At 37.6% G+C, this 22019-nt stretch overlaps 1 protein-coding gene across 1 annotated transcript in view; it reads left to right on the top strand.

Annotated features, from left to right (window-relative positions):
• The window catches only part of SREK1IP1 (SREK1 interacting protein 1), a 33247-nt gene that overhangs the window by 4552 nt on the left and 6676 nt on the right, over positions 1–22019 (top strand). The window contains exons 2-3 of the mRNA XM_073344055.2: positions 14684–14731; positions 17458–17598. Coding sequence (XP_073200156.1) covers positions 14684–14731; positions 17458–17598 — 189 coding nt within the window. The remainder of the gene's footprint in view (positions 1–14683; positions 14732–17457; positions 17599–22019) is intronic.

Below are 22019 nucleotides of genomic sequence, written 5' to 3'. Positions count from 1 at the left end.
TGTGAAATTTTCCTTTTTAAAGCACCAAGTGCATATATTACTGGTTTGGACTTTATTCTGCCTGCATGTAACAAATGTGATCAGATCATAATCACTTGTACCTAAGCTACCACTAATTTTTAGTTCTGTGATGAATTCCTCTTCATCTGTAAAGAGGAGATCTAATGTAGAATTTGCCCATGTTGAATGCAATACTTTTTGAGTTAGGAAATTGTCATCTAGAATATTTAGAAATTCTGAGGATGTGTTAATACTGACAGCGTGTGCCCTCTGTATGTCACTCAAACTTAAGGCCCCCATGATCATACAACTTTTTTTCCTAGATATTATAGATATGTATTTAACAAGCAGGTCACCCTCTTCCTTAGTGTGATTTGGTGGTCTGTAGCAGACACTAACTAAAAGCACAAAATGAGGGTATATTTAGGACATTGACTCTGAATGCTTATGGATCACTTTCTTCTGAGTTCTCATTGTCTTGGAAACAGATAATGTCATTTTTGACAGAGTGCCACTACTCTTTCCCTTTTACCCGCTTGATATTTCTTAAATAAATTATAACCATTGATATTTGCAGTCCAATTATGCAAATATTCCCATCAGGTTTCTGGCACCAACTGGATCAAATTTTTGCTCATAAATGAGCAATTTCAGGTTCCTAGCATTGGCGTATACATAATTAAAGATTTTTTTTTCTCTTCTTGTCCTTTGGTTCCTTGATTATTTGTGTTCACAGCATATCAGATTTGTACTAAATGAATGCCCATTTCTTCCCTCTTCTTGTTCTCTCCTTTTGTTATTAGTTTAACGCCCCCCCTAACTACTGTAGCCAGCCTGTCCCTGAGAAAAATGGTTCCCTTTCTACTGAGATGAAGGCAATCCAAACTGTACAGCCAATTCTCCCCATAAGTGGACCAATATTCCACAAAGTCAAAACCCTACACTCCCACCACTTACCTAGCCAGAGGTTCACTTTCAGAATCTTTTGACTTCTTGGAGATCCTCCATGTCCTTTGGTGAAGGAAGACGGAAGATCACTTGGACATTCTCCTTCTTCAGCTCCGTTCTGAGTTCCCTGAAGTCCTCTATTATCTGTGAGAGATTGCACAGTACAGTGGCATTAGGGCTGATGTAGACTATCACCAGTGGATCCTTATCCACCAACTTCAGAAGCCTATCCAATCTTAGTGTGACATGATATTTCTTGGCTCTGGGAAAGCAGCATGCCGTCTTTTGTCTGTCAGTCCTTGGCAGAATGTCCTTTCTGTTCTTCTTGTTGTAGAATCCCCACAAACATCATCAATCTTCCTTGGCCAGTTGAAGATCTCCTTGTGGGCAAGCTTGATTTTGTTACAGGTTGGGCCAAGCTCACATCCACAGGTGTGTCCTGTACATCTCTCTGTTCCATAGACCAGCCAGATCTTCAGAGAGATCTTCCACAGTTTCCACATTAAGGACCTGGTATCAATGGGAAACTTCTAGCTGTGTGGAATTCCTCCTAGGTCCACTTCTCTCTGGTGGCTGCAGCCTACCCATCTTTGTCGGTCTCCAACTGTGTAGAAAGCCACCTTGACTTCTGCCTTTGGTCATTAAGAACTGCTATGCCTTGCTGACTTCCTCTCTCTGACTCTTTGGTGGCCAGTTTGTCTCTTCCAGGAAGCTGAGGTACTGATGTTTCCTGAACTTAGTTGTCTAGGAACTCCTCAGCTTCTCTGATTCTCAGTAGTATCTCTACTTGCCCTTCTAATATAATATTTTTTTTCTCCAGCATGGCCACCAACTTGCACTTCATGCACAAGAAGTTCCAGCTTCAGGCAGGAAAGAAAATATGGCACATCCATTGTAGGTTACCCCCACTGTTCTGGCTACCCTGGTTACCCTGGCCACTGCGCAATCAAATATAGATCTGGACCTGGAAGGAAATTCTCTGTCCCCCTCTGAACTCCTCCCAAAACCATCATGTTAGCTACCTCTGTTCACAGCTCTTGAGTTCACCTAGCAAGTGACTTTTTATACCAAGTCTCCCTGCTTAGCTCAGCTCAGCCGCACCCATCGCTACCAGGGAGTATTTAACTACTGAGACATCAAACAGCAGGGCTGATCAAAGGTAAAAGGGTCAGAGCCACATGGCCCTTACCAAGACATCAGCAAACAGAGCTGTCTCAGCTGATTACTCAGGGGCCCATGGCCAGCGGCCAGCAATGCAGCCCATACACAAAGAACAAACAAGGATGAGAGACTGCCGCCTCCTCAGCAGTCTGTTCCCTCTCTGCCATCCCTAAGTCCTGTGGTCTTGCAGCTTGCTGCATCTCACCATCCTTCCAGGCAAGTGTCGCACTTCTGAAGACCTCAACTAGTGCACTGAAGTGGGAATCCTCCTGCTGAATTTAGGGAGTCTGAAAAAGATGTGTGTTAGGGAGGAAATGAGACTGGCAGAAAACTCTGCTTCATAATATGTATGTGTCCTGTATTGCATAACTTGTCAGTGTCCTTTAATACACTGGGAAATTAGCTTTCTAGAACTCTTACATGTGGGTTTGATGGGTCCTTGGTGTTCTGCAGAGCTTTCTGAAGACAATGAGCATTCCCACAAGCCAAAGATAGCTTGATAGGAGCTGATGTACTATTTTGAAGTTCCCATTTAAAATCTGGTTATTTTTATTTTATTATTTTTATGATGTAATATCATTAATCTCTTGTCCTGTTAACTTAGAATTAGTTAAAGGATCTAATTCAGCCTCAAACCTCATGTACCAATTTTGAGGCCACTATTTATTTTTCCATGGGGGGGGGGGAAGTAGGAGGGGAATTTAAGGGGGAGAATCAGTTTACAGTTGCAACCTTAACTATGAAGTGCCAGCAGCTGCTCCATAATGAAGTCATGTCATGTCAGTGTAAGCAAAGAAGAAACGGGCTGTCGGCTTGTTTACTGTAAGATCCTTGGGACAAAGGGGCTATCTTTCTGTTCTGTATTTGAAAAGCACCTAATACGGTGAAGTCCTGGTCCATGACTAGGGCTCCTAGACACTAGGGTAATATTAGTGATATATAATAATAAAATGCGGGAGAGGTTGTTTTTTAATGTCAAGAATTTTGTATATGTAATTGCAACTTAAGTCTGCAGAAGTATTCTGTTATTAATAAAGAGCCTTGAATCTCTTCTGGTGGATTTTCAACTCAAGCAGCCACAACAAAAGAATCAGAAAAATACACAAATTATATTATTATGCAACTTTAACATCACTTTCAGAAGGCTAAATTCTTCAGATTTTTTTGTACAGAATATCCTATCGTAGGAAGAATTCTCAGTGTCTGATTTCTGACTTTACCTGAAGTGTGCTTGTTTCTACCCTCTTTAATTTTTTTACATCCTAGCTTATTGCTTTACAAAGGATATAGCATATTCTACTGTAGTACCACTAATGAAACTATTTCTGAGTTACTAAATTAAGATATCAAAAACAAAATATTAAAAGTAGGGCTGTCGATTAATTGCAGTTAATGCACGTGATTAACTCAAAAAAATTAATCGCGATTAAAAGAAATTATCATAGTTTTAATCTCACTGTTAATAGAATACCAATTGAAATTTATTACATATTTTGGATGTTTTTCTATATTTTCAAATATATTGATTTCAATTACAACAAAGTGTACAGAGCTCACTTTTTATTATTTTTTCTATTACAAATATTTGCTCTGTAAAAATGATAAACAAAAGAAATACTATTTTTCAATTCACCTCATACAAGTACTGTAATGCAATCTGTTTATCATGAGAATATAGCTTACAAATGTAGATTTTTGTTGTTGTTGTTTTTACATAACTGCACTCAAAAACAAAACAATGAAAAACTTCAGAGTCTACAATCCACTCAGTCCTACTTCTTGTTCAGCCAATCACTACGACAAACAAGTTAGTTTATGTTTATAGGGGATAATGCTGCCTGCTTCTTATTTACAATGTCATCTGAAAGGGAAAACAGGCTTTCACATGGCACTTTTGTAGCTGGCATTGCAAGGTATTTACGTGCCAGGTATGCTAACCATTTGTATGCCCCCTTCATGCTTCAGCCACCTTTCCAGAGGACATACTTCCATGCTGAAGGTGCTCGTTAAAAAAATCTGTTAATTACATTTGTGACTGAACTCCTTGGGGGAGAATTGTATGTCTCCTGCTCTATTTTACCTGCATTCTGCCATATATTTCATGTTATAGGAGTCTCGGATGATGACCCAGCACATGTTGTTAGTTTTAAGAACACTTTCACTGCAGATTTGACAAAACGCAAAGAAGGTAGCAATGTGAAATTTCTAAAGATAGCTACAGCACTTGACCTAAAATTTAAGACTCTGAAGTGCCTTCCAAAATCTGAGAAAGATGAGGTGAGGAGCATGCTTTCAGAAGTCTTAAAAGAGCAACACTCCAATGCGGAAACTACAGAACCCGAACAACCAAAAAAGAAAATCAACCTTCTGCTGGTGGCATCTGAGTCAGATGATGAAAATGAACATGCATTGGTCCGCACTGCTATGGATCGTTATCGAGCAGAACCCATCAACAGCATGGATGCATGTCCTCTGGAATGATGGTCGAAGCATGAAGGGACATATGAATCTTTAGAGCATCTGGCACGTAAATATCTTGCTACACGGATTACGACCGTGCCCTGTGAACTCCTGTTCTCATTTTCAGGTGACATTGTAAACAAGCCGGCAGCATTATCTCCTGCAAATGTAAACAAACTTGTTTGTCTGAGCTGTTTGCTGAACAAGAAGTAGGACTGAGTGGATTTGTAGGCTCTAAAGTTTTACATTGTTTTATTTTTGCATGCAGTTTTGGGTTTTTTTGTACATAATTCTACATTTGTAAGTTCAATTTAAAGAGATTGCACTACAGTACTAGTATTAGGTGAACTGAAAAATACAATTTCTTTTGTTTTTTACAGTGCACATATTTGTAATCAAATATAAAGTGAGCACTGTACACTTTGTATTATGTGTTATAATTGAAATAAGTATATTTGAAAATGTAGAAAACATCCAAAAATATTTAAATAAATGGTATTCTGTTATTGTTTAACATTGCGATGAATTATTTTAATCACTTGATAGCTTAGGGAAATCCCATGGGTAAGCAGGTACAGAACTCAAAACCTGGTATATGGAGTAAAAATTTGCTTTTAATTAGGGCTATTTCCCTTTTTTATTTGTTGTTCCTGGTTTAGTTTGTGTATTTCTCTCCTTGGATCCAAATTCCATCTTCTTAACAATTCTCTTCTAGAACTTTTTTTAGACTTTCCAGTGAAAACTCTGTAGGAGGAAGGAAAAGCAGGTAGGAAAGCATTTTTATTTTGAGTTTCTGTAACTTTGGTATTATTTTGTCTCAAGTGTGTTTTAGAGGCAATTCTCTTCTGATTTGTTAAGAGGAAAGGAGAGATTCTCTAATAAAGCTGACAAGCTTTTTGTACCAATTATATCTAATAAAATTTCAGATCTCTTTTTATATACGAAAACATGCTCACATTAAGTATCCAACAAAAGAGTTAAGATCATTTCAGTAGCATTTTTGAACATTGTTTATAAACTAATTTCTCAATTCAGAGATTGTCTCAATGGTCCTTGACAGAATTAGTTAGTAATAGTATTGTTCTTGGTACAATGTGTAGTTTATTGTCTATTTTTGTCTATAAACTAGAATATCTGCAGGTTACAGTACAAACAATGAATACTGCTCAAATGAATATATTATTGGACGGATTTTGTATTTTTTCTCTTTTTTGATGACTAAATATCTTTTCAAGTCTAAATATCAAACCTCATTATGTTGTACTCACATAGAGAAAGCACATAGACCTTAGACTGAAAGGAACCTGGAATTAATAAACAAATTACTTAATGAAGTACTGTTTCTCTATTTTCAGTCCCTCTAATGGGATATACTTGAATAAAAAAACCTAAGTGCAATGCCAAATTCAACCAGCGGGCATCATCTTTATATTCTTGAGATATAATCAGTTTGGGTAGAATCGGTTTTGGCCTATGCCCTGGCTTTGATCAATATGTATGACTTCAGTTGGTGTCAGTGGAAAATGTGTTACACATACTTTTTGAGGGTGCATTTAATAAATTAAATGAATGGAAATTTAAGACGTTGAATGGAAATTTTCATCCGCTGTTTTTTTTTACACTAGGCACCTGTTCAGTTGGAGCTGAATAGAAACCACAAACAGTAATTAATGTCATTCAGAATTGAACCACTTCACTAGTGAAGTGGCATCCTTAGAACTGAAAGGTTCTATATCTCTAGCTTTGGCAGAATTTTGAATTTTTTTAAAATAGTTTCTACAGGTATTGATGTTTCGTGGGTTTTTTAAAGCAATTTTTCTGTTTTCATTGACTTAAATTTTAAAGTGGTGGGAAATTATGGGGATCAGACCATTTTTTTAATAACAGTAGGCATTGAGATTCAGAAAGTTAAAGCTTTATAACTGTAAAAACACAAATTGTCAACATCACTTGCCAAAATATACAAAGTAAATAGCCTTAAATCAAATTCTAGTAAGCTGTCAGGCAGCATTTTTCTTTGCCTGTCTGCAAATTTCAGCTGTTATAAATGGAAATATTTTTCATCAGCTTGTGTATAATGAAATTGATGTTGACCAATAAAATCTGATCCTTCCAAACCTGTTTCTGTTTCTAGTCCCCTGAGATGTTCAGTGTCCATTGTGGTTTAACTTAACATAGATATCTACCAAATCTGTAAGAAGGGATTTGTGATGCAACAGCTTCTTTAGAGCCAGTGTAATTGTTCTTATAGATTCTTTATTGTGCCAATAATTCTTGTGTTAGTAACAGCTTTGTAGGCCTATTCCCTAACATAATAGGACTTTAAATCTGCAGAAGTATCATTATGGTGCCCTATGTCAATTCAATGTCAAATTAATCCTCTAAAAACTGTTTTGAGTCAGAATTGAATTGCCCCTGTTAAAATAGAAATCCTGAAAAAACAAAGTGGTGCCATTATAATGGGGTGAGGGAGTGGTGTTAGGAGGAAAGCTTGGGAACAAATGGTACATGTTCAGTTTTTTTCTTAGAAAATATGACCACCTTCCTGTGGAAGGAGTTGTTCAGCTAATACACTCCAGATATTGGACAGGATATCTCTCAGGGCTTGTCTACACTGCAACATTGCCGACAAAACTTTCGTCTTTCATGGGTACTTAAAAAAGCCCCCCCTCCCCGCGAAAGACAAAAGTTTTGCTGACGCAAGTTGCAGTGAGAAGTGAGTTTTAGCCCGCAAAAGCTTATGCCCAAATAAATTTGTTAGTCTCTAAGGTGCCACAAGGACTCCTCGTTGTTTTCGCTGATACAGACTAACATGGCCACCACTCTGAAATATGTCAGTTCAGTTACCTCATGAAAATACTGAGGGCTTGTCTACGCTACGCAGCTTTTGCGACAAGGCTGTGTCGACACAGCCTTGTCACTAAAAGTCAGTGTGTATGAACGCTCTCTGTCAATATTTTGTCTGCACTTTTGCTGACAAAATGCTTCCAGCCCCGCAAGTGGTGTTAGCTTTGTCGTCAGGAGATGCCGACAAAGCCGCTTTCACACTGCAACCTGCGTCGGTGTAGGTGAAGTCCTGCTGTATAAGCTGGTGTTATGCTGGGAGGAAGTGTGAAGGTTCAGTAGTGTAACTGACAACTGTATAAGTTATGATAACAGAATGTTGTACTTCTGAAGTTGGCATAAGTTCTCTGGAGAGAAGACTCAATGTAACCCATGCTGACCATGTCTCCATATATAGAGGTTTATGAGTTGTGTATTGTCTGTGAACTAAGGGACCTAGTCTCTTTTAGTTCGAGCAGTAGAGTTTTTTTATGCTTTTAGATTCTGAGATTCTATGTTCAGTCCATGCAGATGTGTATGAAAACTTGAATTATTATGCATCTTTAATGCTTAGGTTGAGCTTTCCTGGCCAGGGGGAATGTGTAACCCATGCTAACAGATAACACAGCTTTTATTTTGATACAACATTCCTAGTTGAATTGTTCATAAGGACTGAATCCCAGAAGGCTGGATCCTCAATCTGGAGCCATTATTTGCTTGAACTAAAGGAGTAGAGACCAGATTTTTAAAGGTAATTAGGCATCTAACTTGCATAGATATCAAACTACCTTTAAAAATCTGTCCGTAGTTCCATTAGCTGAAAGCCAGTAGCAGACTCCTAAACCCCTATGAACTGATTGCTGTAGTGGAACCCATGTGCCGACATATGGTATAAGTAAGACATAAGTAATATATTTATTAGAGATGGTGGTTCAGGACACACTGAAGAGTGTTTTCAACAACACCATAGGTGAATGTGAAAGTGGGAAGGAATGCCAGAGACTTTTTTTCTTTCTACTCCCCACTCCTCTTTTCATGCTTTGAAGAATTTAGGTGGGTGGAGTATGTCCTGAGGCAATCTTAACTATAAGGGCTTTTTTTTTTTTTATTAATTTTTTTTTTCTCCTTCTGTCTGTATACTCCATTCTTCACTTCCGGTGTTTTTGTTGTTTGCCCCTCATCACCACTGTTTCAGAACCCATTTAATCCTAGCATTGAACTGATATGAATATAAAGGTATGTCTACACTGCAATGAAAAGTCCACAGCTGGCCTGTGCCAGCTGACTTGGGCTCTCTGGGTTGGGGCTTCAGGGCTGTTTAATTGCAAAGTAGACTTCTGGGACCTTCCCAACTCTCAGGGTCCCAGAGCTTGGGCTCCAGCCTGAGCCCTCAAGGCTACATGGTAGTAAAAACAGCCCTTCAGCCGGAGCCCCACGAGCCTGGCATGGGCCAGCCGCGGGTGTCTAATTGCAGTGTAGATATATCATAAAAGGTTCCTATCCCTGTTCCCCAAAATCTGCCCTCTTTTCTCATCTCCAGCCCCAATCGATCTTTTCTCCCAGTCTTCCCCCATCTTCATTCTCTGCATTTTTCTCCCTCCAATTCTTACACCTACAAGTTCTTCTTGCAGCACTCTACTTCTTCTCTCCCTCACTTCTCTTGTCCTCCTGATGAGACCCAGAGTGGATTGAAAGTAGTTTGTCGTTTCTCAGTGGGTGTGGATGGTCACAACTATTTGATGTAACTTTAAATATTCTATTCCCCCGATAGTTCATAATTTAATACAATACTGATGTGTAAAAATTAATCTTACAGATTCAAATAATAAAGTCTTCTTTAGCATATACATCATTAATGTATGAGTATGTTGAAAGAATTCATAAGTACATCTGTGGGACAGAGTTAAGTTTGTTTATTGGAATGCAAAAGGTGAATTTTCACACATAAGTATTGTAGTTAAACAAATGTATGAACTATCGGGAGAATGGGAAGTTAATTTAAATTTTCTTAAACTAGTTCTCACCATATTCTTTTAGCTTGGGGGAAGTAATTTTAATTTTCTCAAATATATTCATTAAAAAGGATTACTTGTTAATTCCATAAGATGGTGTTGTGGAGGATTCTTGCCTCCACCCCTGATGTAGTTAGTAGCACCTTAACAAGTTATAATAACATAAGGAGATATATTATGGATATAGTAATACACAATTCAACAGGTAATACTCTGCTTTAATCTTCCAAAGTTATTTTAAAATTTATTTGTAGGGCTAGCTGTTGCTAAGGTATTGATTTACTGACTACTTACTTTTTTACAATTTGTGTTAGGACTGTCAAGTGATTAAAAAAAAATTAATCGCAATTTGTTGCGCAGTTAAACAATAATAGAATACCATTTATTTAAATATTTTGGGATGTTTTCTACATTTTCAAATATATTGATTTCAATTTATAACACATAATACAAAGTGTACAGTGCTCACTTTATATTCGATTACAAATATTTGCACTGTAAAAAACAAAAGAAATTGTATTTTTCAGTTCACCTAATATAAGTACTGTAGTGCAGTCTCTTTATCATGAAAGTTGAACTTACAAATGTAGAATTATGCACAAAAAAAACTGCACTCAAAAATAAAACAATGTAAAACTTTAGAGCCTACAAATCCACTCAGTCCTACTTCTTGTTCAGCCAATCGCTCAGACAAACAAGTTTGTTTACATTTGCAGGAGATAATGCTGCCGGCTTGTTTACAATGTCACCTGAAAATGAGAACAGGAGTTCACAGGGCATGGTTGTAATCTGTATCGCAAGATATTACGTGCCAGATGCACTAAAGATTCATATGTTCATATTCATGCTTCAACTACTATTCCAGAGGACATGCATCCATGCTGATGATAGGTTCTGCTCAATAACGATCCAAAGCTGATGATAGATTCTGCTCAATAACAGTCTGATGCATGTTCATTTTCATCATCTGAGTCCGATGCCACCAGCAGAAGGTTGATTTTCTTTTTTGGTTTTTCAGGTTCTGTAGTTTCCGCATTGGAGTGTTGCTCTTTTAAGACTTCTGAAAGCATGCTCCACACCTCATCCCTCTCAGATTTTGGAAGGCACTTCAGAGTCTTAAATTTTAGGTCAAGTGCTGTAGCTATCTTTTTAGAAATTTCACATTGGTATCTTCTTTACATTTTGTCAAATTTGCCGTGAAAATGTCCTTAAAACAAACAATATGTGCTGGGTTCATCAACCAAGACTGTTATAACATAAAATAGATGGCAGAAAGTAGGTAAAACAACAGGAGACATACAATTCTCCTCCAAGGAATTAAGTCACAAATTTAATTAACACATTATTCTTTAACGAGCGTCATCAGTCCATTGGAACGATGGCCATAGCATGAAGAGGCATAAGAATCTTTAGCACATCTGGCATGTAAATATCTTGCAACGCCAGCTATAATGGTACCATACCTGTTCTCACTTTCAGATGACGTTGTAAATAAGAAGTGGGCAGCATTATCTGCCATAAATGTAAACATATTTGTTTCTCTTCGCAATTGGCTGAACAAGAAGTAGGACTGAGTGGACTTGTAGGCTCTAAAGTTTTGTTTTGTTTTTGAGTGCAGTTATGTAACAAAAGAAACTACATTTGTAAGTTGCACTTTCATGATAAAGAGATTGCACTACAGTACTTGTATGTGGTGAATTGAAAAATAGTATTTCTTTATAATTTTTACAGTGCAAATATTTGTAATAAAAAATAATATAAAGTGAGCACTGTACACTTGTATTCTGTGTTGTAATTGAAATCAATATATTTGAAAATGTAGAAAACATCCAAAATATGTAATACATTTCAATTGGTATTCTATTGTTTAACAGTGCGATTAAAACTGCGATTAATTTTTTTAATCGCAATTAATTTTTTTGAGTTAATCACGTGAGTTAACTGCAATTAATTGACAGTCTAGTTATCTCGCAGTCTAGAAATCATAATTTAGATTTTGTATGTCTCTGTGGAAATACGTATGTACAATTAATGCATGAGTGCACATGACAAATTTTATATAATTTGTAATGATTGTAGGGTGAATGAAAATCTGTTTTGTGTTTTCTTAAATTTTTTTTATTTCAATTGGATTTTGGATTTAAATCAGACTTTTTTAATTTACGTACAGATATAGTTTAAAAAAATATATCTGTTGAAAATTAATTTTTAATTGACAATCTATGTTAAAGCCTACATTTATTATAATATATTAAAATCATTTAGGCTAAATACAAGAAATACTATTAATCAGTACGTTTCCTGATAAAGTATTAAAGAAAGTCAAAGCTCTGAACTGGTGGAAGTCACTGGCTAAGCACCTGGAACCAGTTTTTGTTGAACTGCTAAACCAGCTTTTGACAGCAGTAGCCTCTTCTGTAACTGCAGAGAGAGTATTTTCTTCATTCCAGTTTATTTCAACTAGTTCAGTTCAATGACTACTTCATTCAAAGTTAAGAAACCTAGTGGGAGCTGGAAAAGCAGAAAAGCTTGTTTTCCTCTTCCAATCTATAAACAAAAAACAAGATGTAAGAGGATGATCTCTACTATTTAGTGATATTTCAGAACCCCATTCAGCAAGGCCCACAGGTTTACTCACAAACCAAAGGAAAGCAGAGAGACTGCCGCTAACCCCGAGTTCTTGAATCCAATGTCCAGGCTTCATTCACACAGGTACAGAGTGCCACACCTCAGTGATCAGGTGGAAGATAGCAGGCTAATGAATTGTCTGTCAGATAGACAGAGACCTCAGGTCCCAATATGATCTTTTATACACAGTATTACATATCACCTTTTATCAATACTCCTCATTCTTTAGCCCATTCACTCCTTTTCTATTTGGTAATATTTACTACCCTGTCTGATAATCCAGATTACACACTAAATTATATAACATGTTTTTCTAAATTTTTAACAATAACAAAACTATCAATTCTAGTTATCTGACAGAAACTTCCCTCATTTTCCCTAGACACACCAAAAACTCAATAACAGAATGTCCAGATGTTACGATTCATTGCCAGGAACCTTTGTTCACACTGTCCTATCTCAAAACATTATACAGAGGTCATAACCATACTCAGTTATGCAGGCATACAGAATCTTCATATATATTGCTCATATATTACTTATGCATCTATTTATGCACTAATTGCTAATCAGTTATCCGCTAAGTAAGGATTAGGCCTTTATCATGTAGTATGAGGTAAGCTTAACTAACTGATGCTTCATTTACTTATATACTTGTTCTAAAATCTTGAAGGAAATGGCGACCAGAAACAATCAGTTAAATTCACTAACTATAGCTAATACGTTCTTTGTTTAATAAATTTGTTCGTTTAAGGGTATGTCTAAACTGAAATTTAAAACCCCTAACTGGCTCGTGCCAGCTGACTAAGGCTCACAGGGTTTGGGGTAAAGGGCTGTTTCATTACATTTGGGTTCAGGCTGGAGCTTGAGCTCTGAAACCCTGCCCCCTCGCTCCAGCGCAGAGCCCAGCTCCAGCCCACGCCTGAATGGCTACACTGATTACTGAACGGCCCTTTACCTTAAGCCCCATGAGCCCAATGAGCACAGGCCAGCTGCAGGTTTTTAATTGCAGTGTAGACGTATCCTTAAAGGGAAAAGATATTATGATAAACTTTTTTTCCCCTATGTATCCAGCACATTTAAGGTGGTTTTATTTCATTAAAAATGCTGCTTTGGTAAATTCTTAGTTGAATTTTATTATCTATCCAACTAGAGCTTGACAAAAATCATTAGTGAACAAATCTGGTAAATAAGACATGCATCATTCACCATTTTCTAAAATAAAAAAGTAAAAATTAAGACTCTAAATGTAAGTTAAGCTATATAATTGCTTGAATAAAAATATATAGATATAGTGTGTCCTCCTGGATAGCAAAGAGAAGCCCCAAATTTAGTTTAAAGGCTATATGTAGTTGTAATCAACACATTTTAATGGTAGGCTGATTTTCATTTGTTGCCATTCTTTAAGAAAAGAACTAAAAAAATAAAATGCAAAACATCATTAAAATAGATGATTCCAGTAATTCAGAGTGGATTTATTTAAAAGTACTTGGCACTAATTGTTTTAACATAGACTATCAGGATTACTGTGATAGGATACACTATAGAAAAGTGACTTTGGAGATGATGTAACACTATTGTATTCTGTTCCCCTTTACATTATGGCTCAATGCTTTTGGTTACCAAAATAAGTAAAAAGTGTGCAAGGAGGTGCATGTTATGGGAGCAGCTGATGCCCCTTCTGATAGCGTGGTGGCCTGTGTGCAAGCACCAGATACGATTGTCATTCACCTCGGGGGAAATGATTTAGGAATGTGTAAAGGGTTGGACTTAATGTTCAGAACTCAGAGGGACTTGGGCCAGATCCTGGAACTTTTCCCAGGAGTAAAAACTATTTGGTTGGATATGTTGTGACACAGCATGTGGCAGGAAGCTGCGAAGCCTACATGGGTTGTCATGAGTAGGAGGTCTGAGAAGAGGGAGGTGGCCAAAATCATAGATGGCATAAGGAAGTTGGTGATTTCTCATCCTTACATAGCATATCGGGCAAGAGTTATTCAGGGCGAATGGGGTTGACCTGCAGACTTAGATGCTGATGTGTTTTTGGCTGGTATTGAAGAAGGCATCAGTAGATTTCTGGGGACCCGGCTAGATATGGGGGAAGGTAGCCAAGCTAATTGCTGGTGCCTCCTTGTGGCAGATGTCCAGTGCAGATACTCCATAGGGAATGGATACAGTGATCAGATGAAATAGATTGAGAAAAGATTTAAAGGAGGTATTCTTTAAAGGAGTGGAAACGGGTGTTTAGGGGCTGGTACGACAGGGAGTCAGCCCCCCTTATTTGGGGAGGGGGTGAGAGGTCCCAGCAGTGGGATTGGTGGGGACCAGGATAGGTAAGAGGGAGCGCTGTCTCCGGGTGTATGTAAATAATTAGAGAATTATCTGCACTGTAAACTTTTATCTGCCAGGTACTCCCAGACATTTAGGAATAAAGTTGCAGCCTTATTAAAACACATCCAGTATCTCCTGTCCTTCTGGCATAGCTGGACAATAGACCAGATATTAGGTTTTCTAATAGAATTCTCTAATGAATAAATCACTGCAGAATGCGTATGTACTTTAACACGGTGTCAAGTCAAATAAAAAGGATAAAAAGAAACTAAGTTCTAATTAGTAACACCCAAAATTAATGGAAGTTTGTTTGTTTTCAGGTGGAAATAAGGATAATATCAGGGCAGGATGCAAGAAGTGTGGCTATCGTAAGTATGAAGGCAATATAAAGATGCCCAGAGTGCAGTTTCTCTCAAACTTTTGAAAGCTGAGCCATCTCTTCGGGAAAATGAAACAGTCCTCGCACACACCACACAAACACACCACCTCTGCAGTTCGTTGTTAAAAGCCTGCCTATCATAATTTATACTTTTTTTTTTTTTTGTCGGCTCCCTATCCCCACATGTGTAGCTCTTCATAATAAGTTGGGCCCTACCAATTTCACGGCCATGAAAAATGTGTCATGGACCGTGAAATAAGCCCTTCCCTGTGAAATCTGATCTCCCCTGTGCTGCTGGGAGCGCCCCGGCCGGGGGCTTCTAGCTGCAAATCCCTGCTGGGGAGGGGCAGGAGTTCCTCTTCACCTACAGGGCTGCTCAGGGGTGGGAGGGACAGACCCACCTCTGGGTACCTTTCGGGTTGGGACCTCCAGGGTTACAACACAGTGAAATTTCAGATGTAAACATCTGAAAACATGAAACTGACTAAATTTAAAACCCTCTGACTGTGAACTTGATCAAAACGAACCTGAATATGGTAGGGCACTAATAATAAGATATTACTACTTTCCTACATGCTTCAATGAGAAGTGAAATGGCTAACAAATTTGACATTTTAAAGTATCCTCATTGGTATCTGAGTTTGCACCCATGTTCATAGAATATCAGGGTTGGAAGGGACCTCAGGAGGTCATCTAGTCCAACCCCCTGCTCAGAGCAGGACCAATCCCTAATTTTTGCCCCAGATCCCTAAATGGTTCCCTCCAGGATTGAGCTCACAATCCTGGGTTTAAGCAGGCCAATGCTCAAACCACTAAGCTATCCCTCCACCTGCTCATTTTGATGAATGAGCAGTTTACATCTCAGAACTGTTGTATCAGGCTCTCTGCAAGTTCAAACAAGAATTTTTGCATTGGTTACAATCATTTCACGTTTTGAATGTTTTCTTCACTATACCAGATACACTCTTTTTTTTTTTTTTTTTTTTTTTTATTGAAAGCCGAGACGCTAAAGAACAATTCAGTGGCTCTTCCTCCCCTCCTTCCTGCCCAAGAAAGCTGTTCCTTTGCATGCCCCACTCTTTGGAGGACACTACCATAAGACACTACCTTGCAAGTGCTGTAGCTGTTCTTTATCGTTTCCATTGTATGTTGTGTTGCATGGGGAGCTCAGTGATTATTCTCTTAAATCTTAGCACAGAATTACACTATAAACCAGATAATTTTTTTAAAGATAGTTTTTAATACTAAATCCTCATATTACATGTTTGATACTATTTAAGTAATTAATTATTCCCTTAATTATTAATGAACATTTTGTTGACAAACCTTTCAAACCATTTTTTAATTGATTTAGAAAAAGGTTACGTGGTGAGAGAGGTGGTAGACTTTCTTCCAGCAAGTTTTGACACTGCGTTCCTTTACTTGTCAACGCCTCTCGAGGCAATTAGATGTTAGTACAGAATTAATTGTTTGATAAGTGCAGTGTTGTAAACTTTCTGGATATGAAAGAAATTAGGAAAGCCAGGTAACCTATTCTGTTTTAATGTTCCCTACTGCTTTGGCTTCAGAAGATTATCTTTGATGGGAAGAAGCTGTGTTTGTAGCAGTAACTAGCCTGGTTCCTGTGGAGACTTCCAGCAGGGTTTCCCTTTTGTATGGGGCTAAATTATGTTTTCAGCTGACAGCTTTACAAGTTATCATAGGTTTGGAGCTCCCTTTTTTCACATTTTTCCCCAGGTCCATTATTTCAGATGGGTTAGGAGTTTCTGTTGTCTGGATACAAATTTAGGATTTTTGGCCCCGCATTTTTTAAAAATACACATTGCTACAGATAACTGCTGCTGCAAAGCGTTCTTTAATGAATAGCATTTCTAATATTGACTGTATTAAAAAGGAATTAGTCTATTTATTATCTCTAAGCTAGAAATGTTTATCGCTTATTACAGTAATTGGGAGAAGGTCATAAGACAATTCATTTCACCATTATCCTGGAATTTTGATTTTGAGCTGATCATAGAAAGAATATATTGAGATTTATTTATTTTTAAATGGCAAGCTGTCGCTTCCACCTCACATCTGTCTTTCTGGTTCAATCCCCATGTTTCAGTATAAGTTCAGTGTAAGCTAGCTTCAAATTCCTTTTTTCTAATGTGTCTGTAAAGCACTAGAAACTCAGACACGCACATATGTTTTAGAAAATAAAGAATGACATAGTATACGTACACATTTTTAGTTGATAACCTTTGGTTACTGCAGATATAATTTGTCACTGGAAGGGAGTAGACTCTCACATGTCACTCTTTTTAAAAAAATAATTTAATTTGGAAAACATTTCACCTTCCTTCAAATCAGTTCTTCAGGGAAGGGTATGCGACACATTCACAAAAAATGAAGAAGACTATGCAAAAGCTTTGCGGGAAGTGGTTCTAAAAATAAATTGATAATTGATGGGAATGGCACCAGATGCTAATTGGAACTCTCTCTCCCTAAAACAAAAACATTTCTGCTCTGTACACAGCCCCAAACCTTGCAATAGTTTTTCAAAGTGATATTCCTTTATTTTTCCACTGACAAACCAAATTAAAGTCCACCCCTTTTATGAAATCTGTGTAATACTAAAATGCATATTTCTCAGCACAAAGCAGTAACTCTTTAACATTATTTTATAATTTGAAGTATTTCTGCTTGTGGCTTACTCTTTTGATTTTTATTCAGCTGGTCATCTGACATTTGAATGCAGAAACTTTCTCCGGGTGGACCCCAAAAGAGACATTGTTTTAGACGTCAGCAGTACAAGCAGTGAAGACAGCGAGGAAGAAGAGCTGGGGAAACTGCAGGCCTTACCAGAGAAAAAGAGTAAGTTTTTTAAATAACAGAGCATAATCCTAAATTGGGAAACTATCTCATTTAAACTCTGGTAGCTGTCATTTAACTCCTTTAGAGTTCCCTTTTTACTCTATCTTATCCAGTGACCTAAAAAAATTGCTTTTATGGGATGGCTCCAGGCTAAAGAGATTTGAGAGCCCCCCTGACACCTTGTGGAAAAATTAGAAAAGCTTCGACTTAAAAACATTTGACCAAGATATTCAAGCATGGGTGTCTACATTTAGGTTCTTAAATCCAAAAGATTGTGAGTTTGGGAATGTGCAAATGCGGGGAAAGTAATATACATTATTTCATTGATGTTATCCTTTGTTTATTGCATAAAACTGAAATGATTCTCTTTTTCTCTCTCCTTCCCCCAAGTAAATGATGCCTCTTTAAATGCTTTTCTTTGTTCAGTCTGTTTCTTCTCTTGAATTCGTAAGCATTATTTTGTTTGAATGCAACTAATAGTTTTGATTTGACAGTTAACATTTGGAGGGATAATTGCTCGCTCTCTGTCTTGGGGAAATGAGGCTCAGCCTCTATAGAGGAAGCAAAAACAGGTGGGGTTAGTTAGTCCACAGGTACGCAAGTTCATCAGAAGATGATGCAGGAGGGCTAAGGTTTCAACCTACAAAAAGGTCCCAGATGGTGGATGGGGTCTGTTGTAGCATACTATGAGCCCCCAATTTAGGAATGCTGGGGCATGATATTCTGCTGTTACTTTGCAATTAGTCTTTGTTATTCTCGGATCATGTATTTTAGATACACCAACCCTGATGCACTTTTCTTAATATTTTTTACTCATTTGCATTATTATTGCTCTCTCATTCTAGACCCTGCCTCCACTTCCTAATCAAAACCCTATCTGTGTGCATGTCTACACTGCAATCACGGTGCTGCAGGTGTAGACATACGCAAGCTCTCTTTAATCTAGCTAGTGTGAGTACTAGTACGGTGAAGCCACAGCAGCACAGGTGTCAGCATGGGATGTGCAAGCACACCTGGGACTCTGGGTACGAACTGGGAGCACTAGCCCATGCTGAAATCCTTGCTGCTGTGACTTCACTGCTATTGGTATTCACTCTAGCAAGATTAAAGCTAGCTTGGGTGTCTCTGCATGTGCTACAGTCACCTCTAACGGCAGTGTAAACATACTCTGTGAGGTGGTTATTTTGATGACATTAGGAAGGCGAGGTAGAGAGATGTGTTCCAACATAGCCTTCTGTATTGCTAGAACACTTCAAAAGAAAAGCTTGGACCTCTTTTGGTAAAATTAGTTGCTGAATTTGCTTTCCCAAAAAGCCTTTCTTTTGAACTTGTGGATAGGAACAAAGTTGTTCAGAAAAACTGTGTACTTGTGGACCTAGGGATTTCTGAAACCATGGCTCTGAATGGCCACTCATTTAGGAAAAAAGGGTAAATGTAGCCCTGGAGAGAAACAGTTAGTTGTACGTAGATATTTAGAGGATAGTGTGTTATCCCTATCTAGTATAGATGTTCTTCCTTAAGTTGTAGGTGCTCTATACAGCATTTTTGAAAACTCATCTAGGTTTTTTGGAAATGTTTTCTCTCCTGTTTTTTTAAACGTCTCCCACTTCAGGCTGCTTGTTCCACTAAACGTCAAAAGTCATTTTGACATAAAAGAATGATGGTCACACATGATTTTAATTGGATGGACAAATTCAGCACTAAAAGGTAGATGTTTCCTGGGAAAAATCTAATTCAAAGACTGAAGGAAGTATTATAATCAGATATTATACATCCTTACATCTGGTGTCATGGTTTTAATCTTATGGAATTACTTAAAATAAACACTGGCAATCTTAATATTATGAATTTTGAATTTATAGGTTTTATATATCTTTGTTACTAATATCTCATAAAACTAGATGTGTATTTTCTCCATTTATACAATTTTGTTGTTGCTTGTTTGGAAACTCAACTATCACCTGTTTTAGTGATGATATCTTCATGGTTATGGAATGATGTCACGTCCTCAATCCCATCTCCCCTACCCCAGTATCAGTCTTCAGATGAGTGATCCAAGTAAACTCTCAGCAGGGCTTCCCCTCCTGGGAGTGCATGGGTTGAATTCCTAGGATAAAGTCTTACTGCTTGAAGGATACCTTTCTATGGCATCCATGGTGATCTGTGGGCAGTTTAAGAAGCACTAGCTTAAAGTATCCTTAAAAGGATGCCTTCCTTTGTGGAAAGTTTTGTTTTGTTTTGTTTTTAAATAGGTTGTGTGATAGTCAGGTGTGGGGTACATACATCCTAAGACATGAAGGGTTTAACAGACTGCTCTGGGTCTGTGAAAATAAAGCAGCCCTGCAACCACTGCCCAAGATGTCACTTCACTCAAGGTTAAATTAACTTAAGAAGCAAATGAAATGTGAGAAGGAGGCAGGTTAAGTTAGGATTGTCCAGACAGAGGAACATAAAATCTCTGCCTGAAGTCTGGCAACTAGGCCCAACGTCAGAGAGGACACTTGATTCCAGGTAGAGAACAAATGAGAGAAGAAGCCAAGAACTATCTCCAATTCAACAGGTTAATCATTAATATTTGGAGGATTTTCTTGTCATGCTTTATTAGGAGGAGAACCTCACCAGACAGACATTTGAATTGTTTTATTTAAGTAAAACCACAACGTTATGTATTCTGGATTTTTTTCTTCAACAGCAAATGTATATTTTAACAAAACAAGCATATGAATTTTTGAATTTAGTTAAACATTCAAGTTTTTTAAAATCAGATTTGTTTTTGTTAACTATTTTAGTTAAAATTTTTTTTGAATATTTAAATATTTTGAATATTTTTAAAAAACCACAAAAATTAAATCGACTATGTCAGCCAGGTCAACATGAGAAACTTAAAATATTGACTTCTGCAGCTAACTCGGTCGTCTTCACCTTCATTTTCCTATTTGTTCATAATCTGGAAAAGAAAAACCAAGCTTTCCTGCTTTTTCAGGTCCCAAACGATTTCTCAATTTGGAATGAATTAATCCAAAGGAAGAAAATACTCTTTCTTCACCAGCAGAAGAAGCTACTGCTGTTAAAAGTGAGATTATCACTTTAACAGTCTCTGAATCCAAGTGCTGAAGTGACTTCCACCAGTTCACTGGTGTGACTTTCTTTAAAACATCATCAGCAAACATATTTCTTGAATGGTTCACCCTGAGCTCTGAAGTTTATTATAGTTGGCATTATGAAGGGATGATTGCTGGATGTCCATGTCATAGCCAACTCCTCTTCTTCAACAGTTCAGGTTTGACCCTGGTATCAAGTATTGAGAATATTTGCAAGAAAATGAGCTGGAGATAGTGCTTGTCCCATTCGTTTTTTTTAATGCTTGTAATTTAACTCTGTCATTGCATATTTCTCTTTTTAAGATCTCACTCAGTTCCTTCCAAATTTCAACAGCGTCAGCAATAAAACAGCTATTTCCCTGCATTTTGTTCAAGACTACAGAAATAGGCTTCAGGGTACTCAGCATGTGTTCAGCATTTGTCTTAAGCCCAATGTTGAGAACTTTGGCTGTGACAGTGCCATCTATTTTTTCACGATTTTGTTTACAAACTGTCATCAGATTAGGCCAGATCTTGATATAGTGCTCAAAACAGTCCAATACTGAGTTCCATCGCACGTCTTGTGGGAGAGTTAGCTTGGTTCCTCCCACTTTTTTCAGAGCAGCTGCTGCAACGTGGTTGTTACGGAAGTATTTTGCAATTTTAACATTAGTCTTTTTATTTCTGGAAGACTGAAGTCTTTGGCTAGGAGGTACATCAAATGAGTACTGCAACCGTATGTTGTTAGCTTGGGACTCTCTTCTAAATAATTTCTTCTCATCTTCGATACATTTGCAGCATTGTCTGTGGCCACACTGCATACTAGACATTTGAATTTTTTTCACTGTTTTTGTTATAGCTCTTACTGCTACTTCTTGCAAGTATTTTCCTGTGTGCGCATTTCCTGATGTGTCAATTGTTTCTGCAAGGAAGACATTCCCTTATTCTGTTGTCACACAAGCACATACAACAGGATCATTGTGGACATTGCTCCACTCATCAAGACTCAGGTTAACAATTTTACCCTCTAGACCTTTTGCAAACTGCTCAATTTCTCTTTCATACACTTTATCCAGCAGTTTGCCTGTGACATCTGCTCTGTTGGGTGGACTGTATCCTGGTCTTAATGACTGAACCATGTTAATGAAGTATGGGTTCTCAATCATACAGAAAGGAGAGTTTGTTGCATAAACAAACCAGGCAATCTTTTCATCAATTACCTCTTTTTGTAATCTGCTGGTTCTTCTTACAAATTCATCTATGGTTGCTTCTGGATGATGGAGATTTTTTTTTTTTCTTTTTGCTACAGGTAGTATACTGTGGCTATGTGACATACGTGAT

The sequence above is a fragment of the Lepidochelys kempii genome, chromosome 5 (genome assembly GCF_965140285.1).
Source record: "Lepidochelys kempii isolate rLepKem1 chromosome 5, rLepKem1.hap1, whole genome shotgun sequence".
Lineage (NCBI taxonomy): Eukaryota > Metazoa > Chordata > Testudines > Cheloniidae > Lepidochelys > Lepidochelys kempii.
This window is presented reverse-complemented; position numbering and strand designations above follow the sequence as displayed.